The sequence below is a fragment of the Eumetopias jubatus genome, unplaced genomic scaffold, assembly GCF_037043125.1.
Source record: "Eumetopias jubatus isolate StellerSeaLion01/CBP00866 unplaced genomic scaffold, mEumJub1_p1.0 scaffold_8, whole genome shotgun sequence".
NCBI classification, from domain to species: domain Eukaryota; kingdom Metazoa; phylum Chordata; class Mammalia; order Carnivora; family Otariidae; genus Eumetopias; species Eumetopias jubatus.
The window spans coordinates 96,203,780-96,230,312 of NW_028274814.1; the positions used below are offsets into that span (position 1 = coordinate 96,203,780).

Below are 26,533 nucleotides of genomic sequence, written 5' to 3' on the forward strand. Positions count from 1 at the left end.
CCTATGGGCAGTAATTTGCTCACCCCTGAGTTAGAGCATTCATTTAAGGCTAATTGAAGTCCTACCTTAATATATTTTAATGTCTGATGTATTCTTGGGCCTGTTTCTAAACTCTTTTGTTCTATTTCTCATACTGATTCTATGGCAGAACTACAACATAGTTGAATTGCTGTAACTTTATAGACAGTTTTCACATCTTAGTCAGGTAAGGTCTTTCACATCCTTTATAAAAATATTTTCAACTATTGCACATTTATACTGATGATTACCTTTTTTCAGAAGTCTATGTCTCTTATTTCTGTTGTTCTTTATGCTTTTTTAATAAGTAAGGTTTTATGGTTGCCATATTTGTTACATTTTTCTGATTGGTTTTTATTGATATATAGACTGGTTTGTGTGTGTGTTTATTTTATAACCAACTACCTAACAAAACTAACTAACAAAACTCTTAACTAGTTTTTGTTGAATGGGAACAGGAACATGGGCTCTGCAGGTCCTGCTATTTGATTTTATATCTCATTCACATGATTTACTAGCTAGTTGTCCTTGGGCAAGTTACTCAGTGTGTTTCAGTTTTTTTCATCTATTAAAATAGGAATAATAGTACATGACTCATGGGACGTTGTAAGGATTGAATAAATCACTATGCAAAACTTTTAGAAGACCAGATAGTAAATACTAAGTAAATTTTGCTACTAATATGAACAATAATAAATTATTCCATTTGATTCTGTTGAGTTTTTTTACGTAGTTATGTATATCATCTGCAAATAACAATTATTTTATTATAAAAACGATTGAAGAGAAAGTTTTTAAACATAAATGACTGTGATAATTTTGTAATTTTTTTCTCTCTGGAACAGTGAGAAAATAATTTCAAATTATAATTTACAATAAAGAAAAACTGGCCAGTGATTGAGTCAGTCTTTAAGCCACTTATAAACCAAATCCTGATTTACCCTATCCATAAAGTATAAAATGTAACTCTTTACCATATGCCTGGTTGTAGAAGTATTTGGGAAGCTGTTCTTTATATGACTGTACTAATTAAATTGTTAAGTAGTTCTTTAGGACTACGTCTTACTTTCCAAGGCCTTTTCTATCAAGAGATGCCTGTATATGTATGTATCTTTCTGTAGAATGCTGAATTTGCTATTTGAAGTATACAGTTAGTTTTAATAAATACTACAGATATGTTATTTAAATGTTTTCAGAGATTAAATAAATCATAGGCAGATACGGACTTGATTTTCTTTTTATCATAATTATTTTCTTTTGGGGGACATTATAGAAAATCAAAGATGTTAATCGACAGCTCTTTGGGGGCTGTATAATTTAAGCAGCTTAGATTTGTTATTTAAATATATTTGTATTTTAATTGCTAACATTTTCTAGACCTAGGAGTCTTTGCACTCGATGATTCTTAAGCAAAATCATTTTAAAGGCACAAACTTGTGGGAAACCGTTTTCCCTTGTTTTAATATATGCTGTGAAGACATGAAATGTGATACCTTTTCCTTACATTTAAAAAAAACTCTTAAAACTGATAAGAGTAGACCATTTCCTTGTTTTGACAAACAGCAACCATTCTGAACTCATACCTAGCTTTTGTACTTGTTAGCCTACAACAATTATGACTACTAGGATTTCTTTCAGGCCAATTAATAACCAGTATTTCATGAAAATCTGTTATAAAATAAGGATACCTTCTTTCACCATTATTGTTGTCATTGTCATGATTAGTATTTAACAACATTTTGGAGTCATACTTGGCTGACTCTCCAGCTCATTGCAGTCACATTCCTTTCTACCTGAAGACCTTGGTACTGTTTTTCTGTTTTGTTTTTCAGATCTTCACATGGTTCTCTCTCTCACTATATCCACGTTATTTGCTAAAATACCTTCCCTGAGAAGCCTTCTCTCTTTTCCTAAGTAGCCTTGTCTATACTATCAGTACTACTTCCACTGTATCCTTCTAAATTCTTTCTTGCATTTTCACAGTCAACACTTCTTTACCTAAAAGTACATATTCATCAATTGTTTATTATCCTCTCTACTCCACTAGAATTTAAGTTTAACAAGGGCAAGGGCAAGGACTTTGCCTGTCTAGTTTACTGATATGTTCTTAGAACCTATATATAAGAATACGCAGGAGATAGTAAGCTGTCAGGGAGTCTGTTAAAGAAAGGGAGGGAAAGGAGTTGATACCGAAATATAACAGTTAAGGTTATTTGCAGATGATATTATTTACCTAAAAAACTCAAAAATCACCTTTAAAAATAGAAAATATGGGAACACCTGAGTGGCTCAGTCGTTAAGCATGTGCCTTCAGCTCAGGTCATGATCCCAGGGTCCTGGGATTGAGTCCCTCATCAGGCTCCCTGCTTCTCCCTCTGCCTGCTGCTCCCCCTGTTTGTGCTCTCTCTGTCAAATAAATAAATAAAATCTTAAAAAAAATATGAATGTATGTAAATGTGGAAATTTTTATGACCTGATAGAGTTAAATGTAAATAAATCAGACTATAAAGAAACTGGAATTAAATGTCAACTCAAACCTCTGAAATTCATTGACATTCACATAATCTTCAAGCTCAGTATTGTAAAGACAAAAAGCCTATTTTATACAGGGGCGTTAAAATGATATACTTACAAGATCTGTCAAATTATGATATATGTACAGAGATTCACAAAATGTTTCATCTCAATAATAAGAATTCATAGTTTGAAAATGATACTTTATTTCTGTTATACTAGTAAGGTGGCACTTTTTTTCATGGAAGAATAGCCACTGTCTGAGGGAACATTGAAGTATTTGCTGCGGAACTATAATTAATGCAGACTTTGAAAACAGTTTAGAAATGGATATTGAAAGCCTTTTAAAAATGTGAACATTTCTTCAGTCAGTCATATGCCTTCCTATATATTTGGCTCTAACCTAAAATTTAGACAATATAATATAAAGATGTTCATTGCCATACTTTGTATTTGAATGTTAAATGCCCAGTAGGAATTAATTACATTGACTATTTCAGCATGTATTACACTTTTAAAAAATGTTCTTTTTAAAACTTAATGTTTTATTTATTTATTTATTTTTAAAGATTTTATTTATTTATTTGAGAGAAAGAATGAGAGAGAGCACATGAGGGGGGGAGGTTCAGAGGGAGAAGCGATGCGGGACTCGATCCTGGGACTCGATCCTGGGACTCGATCCTGGGACTCCAGGATCATGACCTGAGCCGAAGGCAGTCGCTTAACCAACTGAGCCACCCAGGCGCCCTAAAACTTAATGTGTTAATCAGAATTATTGGGTAATACCCAGTAAACCCATAATTTATTTTTATCTGATTCATAAGGTACAAGGTCCTATGACTTACTCTTTTGTTTTTCTGACTGTTCCCTCCCTTCTTTTCTCCTTTCCTCTTTTGTTCTTTTCAATGTATTGTCTTCTTATAGTCTTTCTTTTTGTGTCTGTTAGATTTCATTGTGACAAGTGGTTTCATTTTTTAAACCATCCTGTTTGTAATTTTAAAATGTTCTTCAGATTCTGTCTTAGGTTTAGAACTTCTCCTTTGTGGGTTTTTTTTTTTTTCTGTTTGTAGATATATAGTCAAAGTTACACTTTGTTATTTTTTGTCCTGGATTAATAACAGAATGTTGGGAATTATGTTATTACCACACCTTTAATTAATATCGTACAATGAAGTTTTTAAAGGATATTTAAAACATTTCATTTTTTAATTGCTTTTGTGGTCAGGGAATTTTTATTTAACCAAACTTTCTTGCATTTTGAAGTCATTTGTTACTGAGAAAATACTTTCTTGACTACACTGATTTTAATGTTTCCAAAATTGTTTTGTGATTGAAGGTACATTTATTGGAGGGAATAATTGAGAATTGGTCACTATTGGAAAGCACAGAATGATTGAGGGCAGGACCCAGATTTGCTTATTAAGTTTTCAAATATATTTTTAAAACAAAAAATTTTTGAACTTTTTTTGGTCATAGATTTCAGAGTTGTATCTAGTAACAGTGGAAATAATTTTTTAAATACAGTTTCTAGCTTACTGATTTTCTTACCATTCTATACAATAAACCAAGGATAAATGGGCTTTTTGTTGGGTCACGGAAATAACTTGAATCACATTACTATTTCTTCTAGTTGCTTCCTAGTTTTTGTTGTTTGACTGCAGTTTATATCATAGACTGAGAAATGAGAAAGAGTATAATTGAAATGATGGTTTTGGACTGGGAACATAGTAACCTTTTTGTTGGTTTCAGCATTCTACCAGTTGTGTAACATTTAATACTTTCCTGCCATTTCCCCCATCTACTAACACAAGCTCTACTTAGTTTACCTGAAATTTGTGATGAACTTATTTCTTTAGCTTCTTAGACAAAAATTAATATAAATGTAGGGTACTATGCAGTATTTACTATGCAGTAAATTCCCCAAAGGTTGAATGACCCTCTGACTGCTGTTAAAGGGAGTCCTGCATTGGGAGGAAAATTAGATTTTTAGCAACAGCTGCTACCATTTAGTGAGCACATACTATGTGCCATATCTTATCTCATTTAATCTTCACTTCAACTCTGTGAGGTAGGTAGTGTTATTTCCATCTTACAGGAAAGAAACAGAGGCCCGGCTATCCCATAGGTAAGTGTCAGAACCAGGATTCAAACCTAGATTTTTTTTTTTTCTGACTCCAAAGCTGGGCTTACGTTATACTCCCTACTGTAATGTGTTTCTTGATCTAAAGCTTTTATATTTCTCTAAGAAATTTATCTTTGTATTATTAACTTTCAGCATTTATGTATATAAGTTTTCTGTTGTCTGTTAATTGTAGTTACTGTTGTGCCATGGTACATTTCTTGTGCATTTTCTTTGCCCTCAGAAATAGCATTTATATCCCATTCACGTTCCTTCGTTGTGTGTTAAATACATCTTTAGCACTGACATATTTCATGAAGCATGCTTTCAGTGTTTAAAAATACATACCACTGGGGACTGGTTTTATAAGAAATGATATATTTGCATTTTTGACATGTTTTGAGGCAGTCATTTTAACATCTGTTTGCGTGACTGATTAATGCTTATTTTACACGGATGCTTTGAAGGCTATAAACTTTTAGGTTTAACAAACTACTTTCATATTCCTGTGAAGTATTGTTTACTAATTTTCATGTACCCTCACACATAGAGAAAATGATAATAGTTATTATGTCACACTGGTAAATGAGTCACCCTTCTGCTCTTGATCTCCAGTACTTCGCCCAGGGAGCCATGCCCTCTGTACTTTCATGTTGTGCCTCCCTCTCTTAGCTTCCTAGTGCTGAGAGGGTTGATACTTTGGCACACCTGTAACTCCTTGTGGATATATATAACTTTTGAGAGAAAGTGGACTAAAAATGTCTGTTCTTTGGAGTTATATATTCAGTAAGCATAAATTTCTGGGAAAAGTAAAATTTTAAGTGGTCCATTCTAAAGTGTTCACATTGAGGATCATTCTAAGACATGCAGTCATATTTGCCAATCTCTTATATTTGAAGCTTTTGGGAACTACTCTTTTACTTTAATTTGTGACTTAACAATGATAACAGAGTATCATGATTTTGAGTATTATATATAAACCTTTTACCTTCTGTCACCAACTAAAGCTTTATTATATATTACACATTTTCTTTGATCTTGTCTTTGCAATTTGGAAATGAGCCTTTAAAGTGCTTGAAATATTTCCAGTTATGTGGTTAACAGTAATGATGATTGTACCTAACAGAAGAACTTGATCAGTCATAAAATGTATATTCTTTCAGTTTAATTGTATAGATTGTGTACCCTCTGGATTTGAGAAGGACTATTTATAAGATTTGATGCTTTTTTAGAAAGTTTGTTACTTTATTCAAATACTGCTGGTTGGGGCGCCTGGGTGGCTCAGTTGTTAAGCGTCTGTCTTCGGCTCAGGTCATGTTCTCAGGGTCCTGGGATCGAGCCCTGCGTCGGGCTCCCTGCTCCGCAGGAAGCCTGCTTCTCCCTCTCCCACTCCCTCTGCTTGTGTTCCCTCTCTCACTGTTTCTCTCTCTGTCAAATAAATAAATAAAATCGTAATAAACAAACAAATACTGGGAGTGATGTATATCATTAGGTTATACTGTTATATAAAAGTTTTTGTGAATTTTTAAGTAATTAGAACAACTCAGAAGTTTGACATGAAAATAGCATGAAATGTGTATTGGAAAAACTCTCTTGTTTAAATATTTCTCCTTCTGGTTTTCCTCCTGGTCAATGTCAGCCCAGTTCTTCACTGAAACCAAAGTGGCCTCTGATAGTTCCCTGTCTGGTGATTCTTTACCCTCCTCCTTCTCCCTAAACTTCAGCCATTTCAGCAGGTCATGAAATACTGTTGCTTCTATCCCCAGAAGGCCTCTGTTTTGTAGTCCCACCTCTGCTGTTTTGTTTCAGTATCTTACCATTTCCATTCAGTTGGAATTATCCCCCAAAAGCACAGCCTGCTCAGGTCGCTTCTTCCCTTAATATTATTTTTTTCTCTTTATTGCCATAGTTGGTAGTCATCTGCCCTTTACATCTGGCCCCAGCATACTCTTTTATTTCCCATTCTTCTGTATATGCCCGGATGTGCATAGGGGTATGCCTCATCTCCTTTCACTAATTACCTGTAATGAAATCACTAATGTTTTTTATTTTGTTTGTATTCTAATTATGCACTAACTTCTATCATACTTATACTCACTGCATATTCTCAGCCTGGAAGATCCCTCATCAGATGTTACTGCTCTATAAAATATTTCTGTTACCTCACCCTTGTTTAAAATTATTTTCCTCTTCTGATACTTCAGACGATTTACCACATTGTGCCTTAGAGTATAATTAGGTGCATAATTCGTTCTCTTTTTCAACTAGATTATAACCCTTTTGATGACATGGCTCAAGTCTTATTTAGTTAAATTATTTTGGTGGTTGCTTAATATAAGATAGAGAATACTCGAACATGCACTTATGTGTATACGTTTTTATTTACTCAGTTTAAGTATCTACTTTGTGTATAGCACTGCCACGTGCAGTGCCAGTCTCTATGAGGAAATAAAAAATGAATATAAATAACATGTTCCATGAATATAACATGCCCTCAAAAAATGTCTATTCTACTAGGAAAAAAAGATGCTGATGCAATAAATTGAAAGGCACTGTTAACTAGTGCCATGAAAGTCACATCACTCACTAATAGTATACATTGTATACCATGTCTGTATATTTTTGTAAGTAATTTTGACTTGTCCTTTGGTTTTGTGTCATCTCTCCATTTATTATATGATTGTATGTTAGATTTTTCTACCCTTTTTATAAATAAACTATTTGCATATATAAGTGTTAGGAAATATTCTTACAAAATACAGAACTTGTCTAGATAATTTTATTTTCAACTTTTAATAAACTGAATTTAGAATTTAGCTTAATATACTATCTAAAGATCAAATAATTTGACTTATAAATTTATAGAGGCTGACTTTTTGAGATACTGTCTTCATGTATTTGTTAGCCTACTTTTTTGTTTTTTAAGTGAAGTAATGATGCTGCTGTGGTTTCATTTAGAGTAACTTGAAAACAAAACCTTGTAATCAGAAATTAGTTTTATTTGTACATTTTGATTTTATCCAGTTGTGATATTTTCTTAAATAATGGCATTTATTATGTAATGTTTGCTTTATGTTTTTTTGAAGAATGGGAAATGTGGTTTGGCTCTCACATATTATATGTTGTACAGATTCATAAAGTGTAAATGCATTGCTTTGTGTACTTTCTTTATGCTCTAATATAATTAATTTGTTTCTAGATGCTGGCATCACCATCTACATCAGGTCAGCTGTCTCAGTTTGGGGCAAGTTTATACGGGCAACAAAGTAAGAATTTTGTATTTATTCTGGGATGCTTTATATAAGAAAAAAAATAGCTACGAAATAAAGAACAACCAGTGCTGCCCTTGTGGGTCAATTCTAGGATTTAAAAGGAAAGATTTTTAATTTTCAGTTTTCCTTATTTTGTGTACATAGGAAAACCTCATTATTTCAGAGCTTTTCTAATTCAAAATTTATTATTATTTGGATATAGGGTAGATTGAAAGTTAATTTTACATCTTTTGTATATGTATGTTCCTTTGCAGTACAGTATTTTTGAAGAAGAATTTGCCAAACAAAAAAATTAGATATCCTCTATGTTTTCAAATAGAGGAAGTTAAACTTTTTTTGTTTGGTCAGTTGAATGGGTGGTTTTGTTTGTGGGTTTTGGCCTTTTTATTAATGAGGAACCATTACTTAACAGTCTGTGAAATGCTCTTTGTTTAGCAAATATTTCTTCTTTTACTTTAGCTCATCTGGATATAGAATATATATTTTTGACTCACAGTTCAAGACTTTTTCCACATATAAGATATTATTTCTTTTTAAGTACTGTAATGCTTTTATAGCGCTTAGCACAGTGCCTGGCGCATAGTAAGCGCTCAATAAATGTTTGCTATTATTATCACATAAAATTTTTATAAACTAAGTTATAAAATCTTCCTATTTTTTCCATTAATTTTCCAAACTGTTAAATATTAATAAGATTTTATTATCTCTGTTAATGTCAGAGACTGCTGATCTATCTCTGTTAACAGAAAGGGAGTGTTAAGAGGGATATAAATTCCCATCAAAGATTACAGGACATAGAGTAACTGGTGAAAACAATCTGACAACTGAGTATCTTAACCAGCTTCAAATAAAAATCAGTTATTTGATTTGGAACCCTTTTCTAGTATAATAAAAAAGCAAAGTTTTGATAGGTGTCAGAATAGTTTGTCAGGCCACTTTATTCTTCAAATTTATTTTGAAGTTTAGTAGGGGGAAGGAACTTACTTTGGTAGACAAATATAGTTTCCATCTACTTTTTTCTTCCTTCCTCTTTTGCTGTGGCATGCAATTTTGTTAATATAGAATTAGTAAATAAAATTATTAATTGCTTACAGATACTAGCAGTTTTCCTCTAGTTTAGTGGAAAACATTTTTTAAAAACATTTTTATTGCATTAAAGAGGTGTTGCTTATTTATTCACAAATGTTCATTCTAATTGTTGAGGGGATATTATTAGCTAGTTATTTGCTTCATTTAGCCTGTGTTTTAGTATGAAACCTACTACTTTCACCTTTCTGGCAACCCTTATCATGAAAATATCTAGTTATTTTAAAGCTACCCTTTATTTCTATAGAGTAACTGCAAAGAACTTTGTTTTCTTTTTAAAACCCACAATTTATCACTGCAGAAAATAGATATGGAATGGAGAAAAATTATATTTGAGAAGCTAAGGTTATTTTATGAAGGAGAATGGCAACCATTTTACAATATAATTGGCTACACTGACTTCTAAAATCTGATGTAATTTTTTAACCTGCAAATGTGAAATTGTAATTGGGCTAAGATATGGAATGGGTTAAGTTTGAAATAGTTATTTTATTGATATCGGATATTTATTACCTTCTTAATTTGTGTAAAATGATTGTGCTGATTATTAGGGATATACAAAGATTAACAAATGAGAAAAGTTATTTTCATTAGAAAAAGTATTTTAAAGTACTCAGCTTAAAAAGAAATCACATATGACAGATATTTCTGTTGGAATTTAGTCTATTAAATGGCTGTATTCCTGTAGCAGTAGTGAATCAGCATTTTCAATGCATGGCTCAGTCTTTCAACTGACAGTGTAGGTATTAGTCTACAGAAAACTTGAACCTTAGGTCCACTGGAAACTGAAATGTCTCAAGTCAGGGTATAGTTATTCCTTTCCAGGGTACAGATCTAGAAAACTACAACTAGTGAAAAAAAGACAGAGGCTGGATTCCCGGTCTCTATCTGTTAGGACAGACCCTAGGGCCATATAGCCATCAGAGAGAACACCAGCTACCCTGTGGGACTTGAGGGTTCAGGTTTCAGAAGTATAAATTTGTCAGAATGATAAAACTTGAGGAGCTAACCGTCATAAAGGATAGAGAGCTAGAAGTAATAGGTGGAATAGGTTAATGATGTTATTCTTATGGCAACAGATTGTAATTGTGCATTAGGCTTGATATAACTAAATGTTCTTTTGCTTCACGAGTGTATTGAATACTACTAAGTCTGTATTCAGATTGGCAAAGTTCAGCAGGAATTAGTACCATTAAAATGGAGGTCTACCATCTGTTTTGTGTTCTTGATGATTACAGAGGTTAGAGGTGGAGAAGGAAGAGTACCCTCCAAAACTGAGGGTAATCTCACTGAGATTAAACAAGGGAGGACATTCCTCTTGGAATGGGTACAGGGCTGCTGAAACCTACATTTTTCCAGATTTGGGTGGAAGTAATTGTGTAGCATATAAGGGTACCTAGAAAATGCTGGACTAGGGGTTTGTATGATTACAGGTCCCAGTATAGTCTGATTGTATCCAAATATGTAACTTTTCATCTAGACGTTCATGTGAATACAGTGCACCAGATGATAACTATAGAAGCCATTGAATGAAATCTTGTATTCAAGTTGCATGATGTTTTCTACTTGTCTTCTTTGCAAGTGTGCATAAGATTTTAGGTATACCTTATAGGTTTAAAGACCCCCTTGGCTCCAAAAGGCTGTCTACTAGATTGTTATTAACAGGGAACCAGGAATTAATCTCTCCTGGATATTCAGTGCATTGACAATTAAGTGATAATAAAGTTGGAGTGACTTTTACTTTCTTACCAATAGGATTTAGAGCCTTAGAGAATTGGAGAAAAGGGAAACTACTATTTACTGAGTGCTTCCTGTATGTCTGCTATCTTATAGGCATATAGGTTAACTAGCTGTCAGGATGAATCCATGATACATAATTGTATCTGAATTCTCAGAGGACCCAGGCATCTAGCTGGGAAAAGAAATAAACTTGTCTTTCTGGGATCTGGTCTCCTGGTTTGAGAGCAGTGGCATATTCTTATGCTTTCAGCAACATTCCTTTGGCCTCCTGTTTTAAGAACACTGAGGTGAAGGCTACTTGTTTTGTGGAGAACCAGAGCACAGGTGGGGTGATTCAGAAGTGATGCTACTGATAGTATGGTTAGGCCAATAACATTTTAGTAGCTTCAAGAAATTATAGGAACATTTAACAGGTACTTGAATTAATATTTTGGGAGTTCTTGCTCTCAAGAAGCACATGGTATAGTTGGGGAGGTCAAGACATTTATATATAAAATGTTAAATAACAGCCTGCAGTATTGATACAGAGGTAAAAAGCTATCATTTGAATGGTATGGACAGACTTAGGGTTTAGGAGAGAAAAGCACAGTAAGCTATAGTGGTAAAGAAGAGCTTCAGAAAGGAGATAGGAATTGAGTTTAATAGATACTGAGTGCCCACCATATAATGGCATGATGCTGCTTAGTGCAGATGTGTGGTAGAGGCTCTTTTCTGCCATCCCTGTACAGTGTACATATACTATGATGTTACCACATTTATTTTTTCCATGTCTTCATTTGCCTTTGTATCTTTAGTATTCTGTACATGACAGGCACTCAGAAATGTTTATTGAATGCATGGTGAGCAAGATATGGTTCCTACATAGAATGTAGTAGATAAATACACAAGTTATTTTCCTACAGAGCAGAGGAAGAAGTACAGAGTTTTCTGGATATTTCAGAGATGGGAGTAATCACCTATCTTGGAGAATGATCAGGAAAGGATTTACAGATGAAGTCATGTTTGTCATTGGCCTTGAAGATACTATGGATAAGGTTGTTCTAGTAGTGGGAGCAACACCCACAGCATGGGGTAGATTTTGGAGTGGTCTAGTTTATCAAGGCAAGGGAAACTTATTAGGCTGTTACATTGGTTTCATTCAAGAAGTACAGGTCTTTACAATTCTGTGGGATCTATCTCAAGATCTTTACCACTTTCCAAGGTCAAGAACAGAACTATAGCATACAGTTTTCCCACAGAAAACAATGATTTTTCTGGTGAAAACCATTACTTCATTAGACTGTAATCTTCACTTTCACCATTAGGACCACCTGTTGACTTTTTTTTTTTTTTGCATAGGCATATCCCCACCCACTCCCCAAAAGCTAATAATTATTATGTGTGTCAGATGCTATTTTAAATATTTTATATGAATCAACTCATTTAATCTTCACATTTACCCCAAGAGAGGTTAAGGGATTTGCCCAAGGTTTCACAGGCAGTAAGTAGTCTAGCCAGGATTACGTTACCTAGTAAGTGTAACTATGTTAACATGAGAACAGAAGTTTCTTTGAAACCTGGAAGCTATATATTACTGAATATCATTACCCTAAAGGGCCATTAGCATATAGTAGAAACAACAAATGTTTAAATCCACATACTAACCAGGGCATTATGGTGATATTTAGTTAGCTACCTCTACCATGAGTGAAATATTATTCCAAGAGCTAAGAGAATGGCAAATAGCAAAGATCTTGTTTTCATGGAGCTTACATTTTATTGAAGAAAGAATAATCATGCAGACAACTAAGTAAATAATATAATTCTAGTAAGCATTATAAAAATTAAGTCAGATTAAGGGATGAGAGATGGGATTACTATTTTACATGGAGCAAAGAGGCTATCTCTGAGGAGGTGATACTTGAATGGAAACTTGAATGTTGAGGAATGGAAATCTTTGGAAAGATCTGAGGGAGAGCTTTTTAGAGCACATGCAAAAGTACTTACTTATGAGAATGTAAGAAAGAACTTAATGTGTTAAAGGAAGAGTGAGAGGGCTAGTGTAGTGAACAAAGAAAGTAGCAGGTTAATGGAGTACCAGATGTCAGATCCTGGAGTCTTGTAACGATTTGGTAAAGAATTTGGATTTATTCTAAGTTTAATGGGAGGGATTTTAAGATACAGTTTCATTTTTAAAAGATCACTTTGCTTTGTAGCAAATGGACTGGGCGGGGAGGGACAAATGATAAGAAAGAGAGACCAGGCTACTGCTGCAGTAGTCCAGGCAAGAAAATAAGATGACTTGGACTGGGGGTGGAGGTGTTAAGAAGTGGTCAGATTTGGGATATTTTGGAGATAGAGCTAATATGATTTGGTGATACAGGATGTAAAAGAGAGAGACCCAGAATTTCTAAGGTTTGAGACCTGCATTACGTTATGAATGGATGGCATGAATCTGTAATGGAAACTTAGGTTGCAGAGGAGTACAAAGTATACTTAGGAGCTTCATATGGATGTTTCATAGGTAGAGTGCCCGCTGCTGTAAAGATCCAGCAAAACGTTGGCAGTTGCTCTCTGCTAGTTCTAATATAACATCAGCTTTTCCTAGTTGAGGGTGTTGAAGCCAGTTAACTCCATCCAGGGGGGTAAAGCTCAGGGATAGAGCATTTGACTGCAGTTAACTCCATCCATGTTTCTTTCTTGTCTCATATGTCCTTAATACCCCAAAGCAAACCTACTCCTCCTCCAGGCATATCACTTGTCCTCATTTTTATACATCTCTCTGTTTTCAGACTAAACTGTTTCAACATTTTCACCTTCCTGACTCCTCATCACCACCACCAAATACCTGACTAGGTCTCTTTCGTTATTTAATTCATTTACTGTCTCCTCCAGGAAACATTTTCTGATTCCAAATCCATTTTACTTTTACATCTGAGTTAGTGGTCTCTCCCATATACATCAAAGCACACTGTACATACGCTGGGTGTAAACACCCGCATCATGACCTTTTTAAAAAAAGATATTCTTCTGTACTTCTGTAGGATGAGAGAAGGGAATGTATTCTGGGTGGGGAGAGAGATATGAATAAAAGTGCAGGGACAGATTTGGAGAGAGGACCAGGGAAAGAAGGAAGATTGTAAGTAAAATATGTGGTTTGTAAAAAGAGTTTATATTGGGGCGAGTAAAATATTAATTAGGAAGAGTTGTGTGTCAGTTATATCTCAGTAAAGCTGGGGGCTAAAAAAACAGATTAGAAGAATCTTTTCAGTCCAGACAGAGAATTTTAAAAGACTAAACTGTGATTGGATATAATACTAGTGGGCAGTGGTTCTCAACTCTGGCTGTACCTCTAAAAACACCTGGAGAGTTTTTTAAATCTCACTAGCCATGAATTGCCAGCATTCAGACTGAGTGACAATTTCTGGGCATGGGACCCAGACATTAGAGTTCCACAGGTGATGTAAAAGTTAGCAACTACTATAAGAAGTAGAAAGTGATTGGTTGAAAAAAAGGTTGAGAAATTGGATTGTTATTTTTATTCTTCATTGTGATTTTTGGCAAGTAACTTCATTCCTGATGTTCTTTATCTGTAACTCAGCTGGAAGATCTCTGGAGACTCTTCTATCTCTAAAATCCTTTGATTTTAATGAAGGAAAATACTTAACATAATGATATATAGAAGATTAAGCAGCTAAGTGCGGGGCAGATTGGAGTTAAGAAGATGTGAGGACAGGTTGGAGGTTAGAAGGTGGTTATTCTTCGTCAGTGTGGGTAGGACAGTGAGTTCCTAGGAAGAGCTAGTTGCTTTGGAAATAAATGGAAAGGGGGGGATGCTTTAAGCCCTTTTGCGGCAATTAGGGATATTCTACCCTTTCCTTAATAAAGATTTCAGGAGTCTTCATTTAAGTGTGAGTATTCAAGGATTTGGTTGCTATGATTGGATTTTTTTCTTATAACTTGTATTATTAATACTGTTTTTAGCAAAAGATTGAATAAAAGAGGTATAAGATATTTAAGGGATGTGCTGTTAATCAGTTTGTGCAGTAGAAGTAATTCATGGAAACATTTCTTAGATCATGTTCCTTTGGATTTCTGAAAAATGATCAATTAATTCAGTTCATTCTCTGTTTAGCACCCTGCCAAATTAGAGATAGGAATCTACTTGGAGTATGTTCATATATTTCTCCTAATATTATATTATTCTTTGTTAGCCATTTGTCAAATTGAAAGAAAAATTTTATTCAGAACTATAACCTTTTTAGCTACTTTTTAGCTTTTTTGTTCATTTATTCCTCATTTATAATATTTTTTACCTGTTGTAGTTATTTTATGCCAAAATTTTTTATGAGGTTTTTTTTCCGTTTTTTTTTTCTTTTGGCTTGCATGTCTTCTTCTTGGTATAATATTTTGGAGATTTTCTGTGATTGTTTCTAAATATATTACTGAAAGAGTAAAGTTCTCTCTTTGACCTTACCCAGTTATAATTGTTTGACTCAAGTAACTCAAATTTAATGATTTAGTGTATTTTGTTTCCTAAAAATAAATCTTTGTGTGTTCCTATCAGTGATACTCTTTATGTTTTAAAGCAGTTCAGTTTTTAATTGAATGTGAAATAGCTTGATTATTAAGGTATTCAAAGCTTGATGATCCCATTTGAAATTGATGTACTACTCTCTCCTTTTTTTTTCATACCTACCCAGTTCAACAAAATGCAACTCAGACTGAATAGATTAGCTGTTTTATGAAATCAAGAGTGTTGAAGGAAAAATAAAAGTAAACACTAATCTTTGAGTTTATTTCATACGTCTTCCATTCTCAGCACTATAAATTAACTCATGTGCCAATCCCTAATTGACTAAATAACCATACCCATTCTTATTTCCATCTCCAAAGGTTTTTTGCTAATGTTCAGATAATCTCCAGTTTCTAAGATATTTCTGAAGTTATAGATTTTCATAATACAGCATAGAAAAAAATATATGAAAGATTAAAGTAAACAGATCTTAGTGAGTTTTGTAAGGCATATTGATTATTAGAAAACAGGGTACTAGATTTTTGTGAAGTGTATGTTTATTTATAATGATAAAGGTATAAGAGAGCGTGAAAAGGAAGGGGAAAGTGAAATTAGAAGAAAGAAAACTTGAACAGGTATAGACAAGAGAGGGAGAAAGAAAATGGAGAGAAGAGACCAAGAGATGGAGGTCTAGTAAAATTTGAAGAGAAGTAAATATTTAAAAAAAATAAAAAGGAAAGAAAGCAAAAGATAGGTAAAGAGGTGTTACGAATTGGTAGACACTCACAAGGGGTGTTCACTTAGCATTATATTGGGCTCCCATAGGGCTGCCATGAAGAACACTAGGAGTTAAGAGATCTAAATTCTAGTCTTGGTTCTTTGTGTCACCTTGGAGAAGTCAGTTAATTCATCTGAGACTCAGATTCCTCATCTGTAAAATGTGAACACTGGACTAGGTGATCTTTAAGGTCCCTTCTCGCTCTAAAATTGTATATTTTTTGGTGGTCAGTAATTGTGTGAAACACATTCCTGTGGTTAATTCGCAGCTATAGCTGACTTTAGGACAGCATTCTTTGGGGAGAAGGATGTAAACTCCCTGAGGGTAGGAGCCTTTTCTATCTTGTTCACCGCTGTATCCCCAGCAGCTAGCACAGTGCTTGGCACATAGTAGGCACTCACTAAATGTTTATTGAATGCTTGATATGAAAGTATCCCTTTGGTGGTTCACTGTGGGAGCATCTAGAGGACCTTCAAGAAAACTAGAGTGGCTTAAGAGAAAGAAAAGACTGATTTCTTCTGAAGAAATCTTATATGGCTAATTTTTAATCTTATTTTTCCTTATTTTGTCCCAATTCAGAGAAAGTATCTGCAGCCAGTGGTATATTCACAGTGACAAAATTTGTAGGGACCAGACATACATATGGTGAACTAAACCAGCATATGAATCTAGACCAGTTAGTTCGCTTCATGTCATTGAAAGAAATGTAGAACTAACCTCTGGTACTCATGGAACCTGACTAAAACACAGTACACATAGTACACAGAATATAGTAGCTACATTGAGTTGGATTTCTTGGCTTCATTCAGTTGAGAAGCAAAGTTAGGCTATAAGCTGAGTACTGTGGCTGGCAGATTCCAGTGGAATCTTTGTGGTCCACTGCTGTCCTTAGGTATGACATTGTTATGCCAAAGGTAAATGTTGCAAAGGTACTTGAAGTAAAACATTCAGAACATATATATATACTCCAATTTTTTGGAGGTCATCGTTTCAAAATATTCATGTCCTTGAAATTCTTGCTTCTGGAATTAGACCAAAAACGGAAGAAAAAAGTCACTTTAAATCCCTAGCACTTAAGTAATCTATGTATTCATTATCTCTATATCTTATCACTTTTGTTTAATTTCCAGTTCAGAATAAGTTTAGTTGACTGATAGGCTGTTTCACAGCTGACTAGAAACAGCACCAAAAAGTGTGGGTCAGGAAATGGAGGCATCCATAGGCAGACATGATAACTGGTGACAGCTGGACATCCTTACTCTGAGGGATGAAAGGGCTAGGGGGGATATCTAAACATCTAGAATATTTGATATCCATGATATTTCTGAATCATTAAGAAATTAATTTATATTTCATATTAATAAAACTTAGGAAATATGTCATACATTTTTGAAATGTTTATCCCAATTTTTTTTTTATGTTTTGTATCTGAGTGGTGAAACTTAAGTAGTCTGTAAAATATACCTGTTGGAACACATCCACCCCTTTGCATCTGTCCCCAGGAGTACTAGATAAATAGAAGGTCACTGTACTTTGAAAACTTAAATGTTTTAAGTTCTTGTCTCTTACAGTTATATCAGCTTGAGTTTTTTAACAGTTGCTGACATTTTATGTTGGGTTTGTAAAAATTGTAATGTTGAGAAATATGTATGTATAAATAGTAGTAGAGATTTCTTAAATGCATTTTAAAAGCATCATATAAAAATTAAAGCTGCTTCAGCAAAGTGGGGTTAAATGTCTGTTTACCTCAGTTATGATTTAAAACATAAAAACACAAGATTGCAAATTTCTTAAAGCCATATTTGTAAAAATGTTTTCATTGAAACATAAATCATCTAATTTGTTAAAACCATTGGCAGACAGTTTATTATAAAATAGAAATATGAACAGAAGATAGAAATATGAAAGCAATGTCCATTCATAATATTAAATTTCAGATTAGAACATTTTTGTTAAAATCAGAGTCCATTTGGAGTGAATTGAATATATCCATTTAAAATTTGCATATTATATTACATGTTAGGTCATTTAAAAATGTTTTAAATTGCCAACTCCAGAAGATGGATAACAATTTCATTCCTGATGGCAATGAATTTCCTTCTTCTGAATTTTTTTAATAGGTGCACTAGGCCTTCCAATGAGGGGGATGAGCAACAATACCCCTCAGTTAAATCGCAGCTTATCACAAGGCACTCAGTTACCGAGCCACGTCACGCCAACAACAGGGGTACCAACAATGTCACTTCACACGCCTCCATCTCCAAGCAGGTATTTATTGATGGACCAGAATATTTCTCAAGATGTATCTTTGTAGAGTAAGCAAGCGTTTTTAGTTTTTTTAATAACTAATTATTTCATTTTTCTGGTTCAGTGCCTTTCACTGAGGAAAAGAAAGTTAATACCCTATGCTCATTTTATTTCATTGCTAATTGATAAGTATAGTGTAAGACGTTTTTATCATGCATCTGACATACTGGTTGTCAGCTGGGTGGGTATCAAGGGTTAATCACCACCTGGGGAGGTTTTTCAGAAGCCAGCTCTTGCTCAAAAGAGGATGTGCAATTTAAAATCATTCCTCAGATAATTATGATTATTGCTCCCTCAACACACATTCATTGCTCTAGTGAGTAAAATAAAACAAGATTGATGACATAGATGATGCATATTAGAATGAAGATAGAATGACATACATTTGGAATGAACTTACTTTAAATATATGTGTGAAATACATTTGTATTATTTTATATCCTAGTCACACCAGTAGTTTTCTCGTCTTAAATACCACCTTATGTTAGTTCTGCTATAATTTACCCAATTTCTTGTTGGTTTTGACTTTTCAAAGAGCTAGAATGACCAGACAAAAGAATTAAATTAATGAAAATTAGTGTAATTTGAAAGTATATTTGAGGTTCTGGGGTTAGGCCAATTGATTATTTACAGAGAATTTTAATGAGTGATTGTAGAGAGCTTATTTAGTATAATGGACTTCTTTTTCAGGGGTATTTTGCCTATGAATCCTAGGAATATGATGAACCACTCCCAGGTTGGTCAGGGCATTGGAATTCCTAGCAGGACAAATAGCATGAGCAGTTCAGGGTTAGGTAGCCCCAACAGAAGCTCGCCAAGCATAATATGTATGCCAAAGCAGCAGCCTTCTCGACAGCCTTTTACTGTGAACAGGTAAGATGTTTATTGATACTGTGTATAATTGTCTTTCTGGGTATTTTCACATTTGCCTTTTCATATTCAGCGTTCTGTTCTTGAGTCTTGGCTTCTGTCTCATAAGTTTGTTTCATCATATTTTTATGACCAAAGATTCTGTTTCTGTTACGTGTTACAACTTTAATCTCCCCAAACTAAAGACACGTTCTTTTGAAAATCAGTTTGATTTTGGAAAGCACGTTAAAGGTTTTTGTGGTTGTTAGAAAAGAATTGTTAAGTTGCCACCAGGCAGATTTTTGTGGATATGTGCTTCGTCTGTTAAATGAGGCTGGCCACTTATGTGTAAGAGTTCCAGACTTATGAACAGTACCAGGGATATGTTTGACTATTACTGCCTTGCTTCACTTATGCTTTGGTTTAGTACCATTTCAACTGAAATTCAGTTTTGTGCTTTGGAGACTTATTGATCAAAGACTTTTTTAAGACTACATCTATAATATTCAAAAAAAGTGTCACGTTCTGGGATTTAAAACAAGAAGTTGAGCTGTTGTGCTTTTTCACTCCTTTTTGCACTGTCCATTTGCATATGTTTACTGTGCAAGTGATAATGACAATATGAAGACCAGTTGTCCATTTTATTAGGATTTTGAAGCTGTTCAGATAATTTATATGAGAGTGATGACTACAGTATAAGGCTTTGTATCTTGAAAAACTCATGTTTAATTTCGCCAATTTTTTTTAAATGAGGAACTGTATGAGGGAAAAGGATCTTGATCTATTTGCTGTCATCTTACCCATTTAATTCACTTTCTTTTTCTACTACTTGCAAAAATCTGGATTAAAAATAGGTTATTAGCACATTTCCTGTTTGATCTTCATCCCATAAGGTCTAGTTCTTATATTTAGATTTATGAGTATTTCTGTTATTAATTTTACTGCTCTTAATTTTAAAAATAAATATTATTTATAAAGAGTCATCAAAATTCTTATCTACTTGATAGCTTCCTAACCATATACTTCTTGGACTTTATCACATCTTTTCTTATAGTGTTGTTCATTGAATGTATATTTAAATTTTGCCTTTCCATATTTTTTCACAAATACATTGCTTATAAATTGTCAATGAAACATGGGTCTCTATAGCCCTGCTTATTACTACTGATAAGTTGTATTTGTTATAGAATGTTTTTATTCCTTAGTACTTATTCAGTGTTTGAAGGTACCTATATCAACAATTCTAACATGCTATTAAATAAGTATTTCTAATGGCTTTCTTACTCTTAAGAGTATTGTTGTTTCACCAGCTCACAATATTTTGTGAAAATATTGTTTGGCCATAGTTAGTTTTACAAAGTTAGGCAAAAAAACAAAAAAACCCTGTCATCTTCAAACAGTTTAACCCTACTCATAAACACTGATACACTGTCTTTTATCAGATTATTTGATGTTAAAGATGCATACTTTCATTGTAAAATTTGCATTAACAGCTCTTTTTGACATTCTTAATTACTTCTGGCTTTGCTTTAAGTTCAGACTTGTTTCTGTTCTCTCATGTTTAGCCTTGTGCAGAAAAGGGAGGCATTTGTAACTGTTTACCAAGTACCAGTTGTGCATTAATTTAGAATGGAGGGTACTATGGAGAAATTTGCTTTTTCTTTTAAGTAGCTGAAAGATAAACTATATTTAGATTAGAATGACATGTTTTTTTAGAACACTAAATTCAGTTAAAGAAAATCACCATTTGATTCAGGTAAATGAAACATTTATTGAGTGCCTGTTTTATCCTCTAAAGGCAGAGGATGCTGAGATGACCATGACATAGGCCCTGTCCATGAGGAGTTGATTGTAGATGGGGAAGACTCTGTATGAAAGAAGATCTTTTATGGAAAGTGATAATGGCACACTTTACTAGTGGAAGGAAAACAAGTATTCAGGAACACTAGTTATGCCCTAAACTGCATGTTTTTAAGATTAGTTACTTCTGCCAGTGTATCCAGTAAGTTCGTTCTCCAAGTACCTAAAATAGTACACCATTAATGTCTGTTTTTCTCAAGGCTTATGTGTAAATTCTTTGCTTTTTGTTTTTTAAATCATCTGTTTAAGACATTTTGGTTCTCAGTTATTCATGGAAGGACTTCAGGGGAGTTTTTAAATAAATGTTAAACTCAGAAAAATAAAATTGGTATTTGTTTTTAAACATACTGTTGTTTTATATGAGGAGATCAAAAGTATACACTTTTGTTTTTCTTCATCTGAAAGTTAGTGTTCTTACTGTATATCTAAAATTATTTTCTATGTACCCAGTATGTCTGGATTTGGAATGAACAGGAATCAGGCATTTGGAATGAATAACTCCTTATCAAGTAACATTTTTAATGGAACAGGTAAGCTTATTCTGGAGGTAGTACCCTATAAAAAATATGATAGATCTTGAAATATAAAGCAATTCAATATACAGGTCTTAAAATATTACAGGATTTTTGTGTTAAACTGGTAGAATTTAATTTAGTGAGAATTTGACAGGAATTAGGGTTTAATTCAGTGAACAGTTGAGAGATATTTAAATATATTTTTTCACTTGACATGGTAATAGCATAGTGTTATAACTTTAGGACTGTTTCCTTAACACCTAGAGAAAGCCTAAACATTAACTTAGTCTATACTTATGCCTCAGAATCTCTTTTGCTTCAAGAGCTTTTCCTAGCCTCAGTCCCGTCACTACAGTCTAAATAAGGTTGAGTGGTATGGTATTCTGGCTATAGAGACCCAGATTGAAGAAACCTTTAAAATTATATTGGAGGACTTAACAATTTTTTCTTAATAATTTTAATAATACTAATTTGGCATTTAACCCTTGGATCTTTTTTATCCAGTTTTGTGTGTAAATTTTAATTACATAGAGTTCTGATTTTGAATTCCTGTAGTCTGTTGGTTTATTTCTTTTATCAACTGCTTCAGAGAGAAGAGAACAAGAGGCTTTGTTTCTATTCTGCTTCAGGTTTCACCTTCTTCCACCCTTGCCTCCAGACCCTTTCCTGAGAAAAGAAATAAAAGATGTTGTATGGCCATAGGAGCAAAAATGAATATGATCGTTCAGAGAGAACTATATATAAAGGAAATGGAAAGAATGATCAGTGAAATGGAGCATATGTGGAAGCAGGAGACAGGATTTAGTAATGAAATGTCATTTGTGACCATGAGCTTTTAATTTTTAAGTGTTATTATATGTTTAGCAGCATAGATTGATCAAATTAGACTTTAAAATTCCAAATTTTAGCATTTAAAAATTATATTTTTATGTTCAGGGTGTTAAAATGCTATGAAGTACCATATTCCCATTATTTCTGAAATGCACACTTTTTTCATATTATCTCTGAATTCAGGCTATGTATCATAGTTTAATTGGCAAGTTATTTTTTTTCCTAAATGGACCATAAGGTAACAATGTGTCTGACAATGCCATCTTATATTCTGAATTATGGTTTCATACACTTCCATAAATTTTTAAATTATTTTTAAAATTCAGTTTTAACTAAATTTTAACTCTTTTTAGGGAAATTGTTTCCAAGTCTTTACCTAAAAATATAACTTTGGGGGTTTATTAACTAATTTTTAGGTTACAATTATTCTCAGATAACATGGCCATTTTAAATTCCATCTTACAGGACCTGAAGATGTGTGTTAAAAGTTAATATATATTCAGAGCTTATAGTTAATTTATAACTATATAACCATAATTAAATAATTCAAGAAAGATTACTTTTACAACTTGAAACACTGTATAAATTTCTGTTGTCTTTTTATGTAGTAGTATCTTTTTAAAATTAAAAGTTCATAAACTACAGTTGGTTTAGAAATAATGGGCATGATTTTATCTTTTACTTTTCATAATTTTAAATTGTAACCTGACTTGAAATGTTAATAGAGTGTATTGTTTTTCTATCAAAAAAGTAATCTTGAGATAATTAGTTTCGAGATTCTTCTAATTATGGAACTTGGAGAAAAATTAAAAATTAACAGAAAGGCCAAATAAATTGAAAATGGTATAAAACATTAAAACATTAGACAAAACAAAGATTAAAGAAAAGCTATAATGCAGGCTAAAACTAAGGTAGAAAATTAAATTCTTCAAAAATTAAGAATATCAGATTGTAAGAATAATAGAATAATAAAAGTTGAGAAGAAATGAAGGGGATAATTAAAATAGGCAAAGTAGAGGGGCGCCTGGCTGGCTCAGTTGGTAGAGCATGTGACTCTTGATCTTTGAGTTGAGTTTGAGCCCCATGTTGGGTATAGAGATTACTAAAAAATTAAATCTTTAAAAAATAAAATAGGTAAAGTAGAAATGTTGGGTTAAATTTTAATTTTTAAATGGAGGTGAGCCTATTTTTTTCATTTAAAATGAACAATAATTAATTTTATTCATTTAATACATATTTATTGAGCGCCTACTATGTAATAAGTAATATAAACTTCTGGACTTTGCGTCACATTCCCATGCGTCCCAAACTTGCCAGACGTGGGAACCCTGCTTATACCCTGTCTCTACCACCCTGCTTATACTCCCCAACTGCAAAACACACACACGCACACACACATTTGTGTAATGGGACAAGTAGGTCACAGGACAGAAGTCCTTAGAGTTTCTGCTTCCACTGCCTGTGATTCTGGTCATTTGCAAGAGGCACTGTCATTACCATACCTGTGTATAACTAAAACTCCAAGCATCCGGATAACTACCTCTGCTTCTGGATATAATGAAAAGAGCCGTAATATCACAACAATCTCTCTCTTGTTAGCTAACAAGCTATAACTTTAGAGTGCCACCCTTCACAGGGGAAATAATGTACCACCTTACTCCTTATTGTCTGTCATAGGTCTCTAGGATTTGAGATTTTTATTATGCTAGCTACATACTGCTTTGCTGAATTACTCATGAAATTCTTTTGTGTGAAATCAGTTCATGTGTTTATCGTACAACTACACATACCTAGTACAGTGCTGGGCATTATTTAGGAAGAAGGTACTGTCATTTCAAATTATATTATGGTCGGTCTTTAGTAATCTCCTTAAAATGTTTGTAGAATCTGGGTGCCTGGCTGGCTCAGTCAGTAGAGCATATGACTCTTGGTCTCTGGGTCGTGAGTTCAAGGCCCATAGTGGGCATAGAGCTTATTTAAAATAAAATGTTTGTAGAATCAATAACTAATGTTCTTTCTCATTATTTAGATGGAAGCGAAAATGTGACAGGATTGGACCTTTCAGATTTTCCAGCATTAGCAGACCGAAACAGAAGGGAAGGAAGTGGTAACCCAACTCCATTAATAAACCCCTTGGCTGGAAGAGCTCCTTATGGTAATTAAGCTTTTTAATGATGGCTAATGGAAACTTTCCATTGCACACGTGTGCACACACACATATACACATTTATATGCATGTGCGTGTGTGTGTACATACACATATATGTTTTCTAATCAGAGCAGTATAGTTTTGTCAGAGCTGATATATGCAAAGTGCGTTTTCCTCCCAGAATACCATGGTAGCAAAGTTAAAGGGGAAAACAGTTTGTACCGAAACCCCAAAAGGAAATCCTCATTGGTATTCAGAGGTTATTTTCTTATGGCATTTGTCTTAGTACACCTTAATGATTATTTGTGGTCTGCTTTTCTCTTTTTAATTCATCATACATTTTTTAAATCACACAGTTCTACATTCTTAGTGATTAATAATGACTGACCACACAGTGAAGATTTTTTCTAATCAAGTTTCTTAACCTCCACACTGCTGACATTTGGGTCAGATAATTCCTTGTAAATAGGGGGCTGTTTTGTGCATTATAGAATGTTTAGCAATATCCCTGGCTTCTACCTACTTGGTACCAATAGTTCCCCCCTCCCCGTCATTGTGACAATCATAGGTGTCTCCAGACAGTGACAAATGTCCCATGGGAGAAAAAATTGCCTTCTGTCGAAAACCACTGGCTAATGGGTCATGGATAGTTTATGTAAACTCTTGGTCACAATTAAAACCCTTTGTCACTGTCTCTAATAAGAGATTTGGCTAAGTGAAAAGGGGGGGGCATGAAATGTGTGCAATAACAATTTAGACACGAAAATTATATAATATATAACAGCAATGCAGCCATATTCTTTTTATCCATTGCACATAGTTGTTTCCTTTTGGGAGAATCTGGTAGATAACATTAGTAGAAACAATGTAGAGGGATTAGTTCATAACTTTTCTAAGATAACTGTTTTTTCCTGTTTTCATCCAAGAAGGATTTCTTTGCCTTTCAGAATATTAATACAGAAAACAATATGTGAAGAAGGGAAAAATATATTGTTAATATTCTAAAGCTTCCAAATTAGTCTTCCAAAAATAACAAAAGAATGATCTGCCCTGGAAGTTGAGTACCTAGCTACTTGATTCTCAGTTCAGACTCTAATGTTTTTAACCTTTCCTCATAGGTCCATTTTTTCATCCCTTTAATCATTCCCGTTGCTCTCCTTGGACCAACTCTAGTTTCTCCATATCGTTCTTGAATTGTGGAGCCCCAAACTGGATATTGTTCTCCAATAAGGGCCTGACTAATGCCAAGTATAGTGGGAGGATTACTTCCCAGTTCTTGCATGTTTTACATCTATTACATGGAGTCCAAGAAAATCTGAAATAATATGGAGTTGTTTTATAATTGATTGCAATTTGCTCACTCTGTAAGTCACTTTCAAGTAGAATACTGACATGTTCTTTTAAAATTTATTTTGTTCATTTGTATTTGACAATTAACTGGTGTTTATAATAGCTAGTCAAATATTTAAATCAAGCTTTAAACCAAAAATTCTGATAACTATTACCAATATCAAATTATGTTTTTAAGCATCTATAAATGACATTAGATTTAGAATTATAGGATTACCACTTAACTTCCCTTGTATTATTTTGTATATTGAGTTATTAATTAGTATATAAAAGTTTAGTTCTTCATTGTTATCCTGAATACTAATTTTTTGAAGTGTGCTTTCATAGTGTAATTTAAAAAAATCCTTTTGGTACATTATCATGAGAAAAGTTAATTTTTTATAATTTGTAGAAAAATATCATAAATATGAATTGCAATTCTCTGGATTATTTTTATTACATAGTTGGAATGGTAACAAAACCAGCAAATGAGCAATCCCAGGACTTCTCAATACACAACGAAGATTTTCCAGCATTACCTGGTTCCGGCTATAAAGATCCAACATCAAGTAATGATGACAGTAAATCTGTAAGTAATTGAGAATTATGTGAGTGATGTAGTTTTTTCCCTTCAGATTTCTCTTGTATTAACAGTTTTATAGACTATATTA

General features: G+C 33.5%; 1 protein-coding gene across 5 annotated transcripts in view; it reads left to right on the top strand.

Annotated features, from left to right (window-relative positions):
* CNOT2 (CCR4-NOT transcription complex subunit 2) overlaps positions 1-26,533 on the top strand; it is a 117,217-nt gene that overhangs the window by 75,212 nt on the left and 15,472 nt on the right. For all 5 annotated transcript variants that reach the window (XM_028110827.2, XM_088025268.1, XM_028110826.2 and 2 more), the window contains 6 exons: positions 7,851-7,917; positions 18,143-18,290; positions 19,020-19,202; positions 21,489-21,568; positions 24,414-24,539; positions 26,327-26,451. In XM_028110827.2, the coding sequence (XP_027966628.1) occupies positions 7,851-7,917; positions 18,143-18,290; positions 19,020-19,202; positions 21,489-21,568; positions 24,414-24,539; positions 26,327-26,451 (729 nt within the window). The remainder of the gene's footprint in view (positions 1-7,850; positions 7,918-18,142; positions 18,291-19,019; positions 19,203-21,488; positions 21,569-24,413; positions 24,540-26,326; positions 26,452-26,533) is intronic.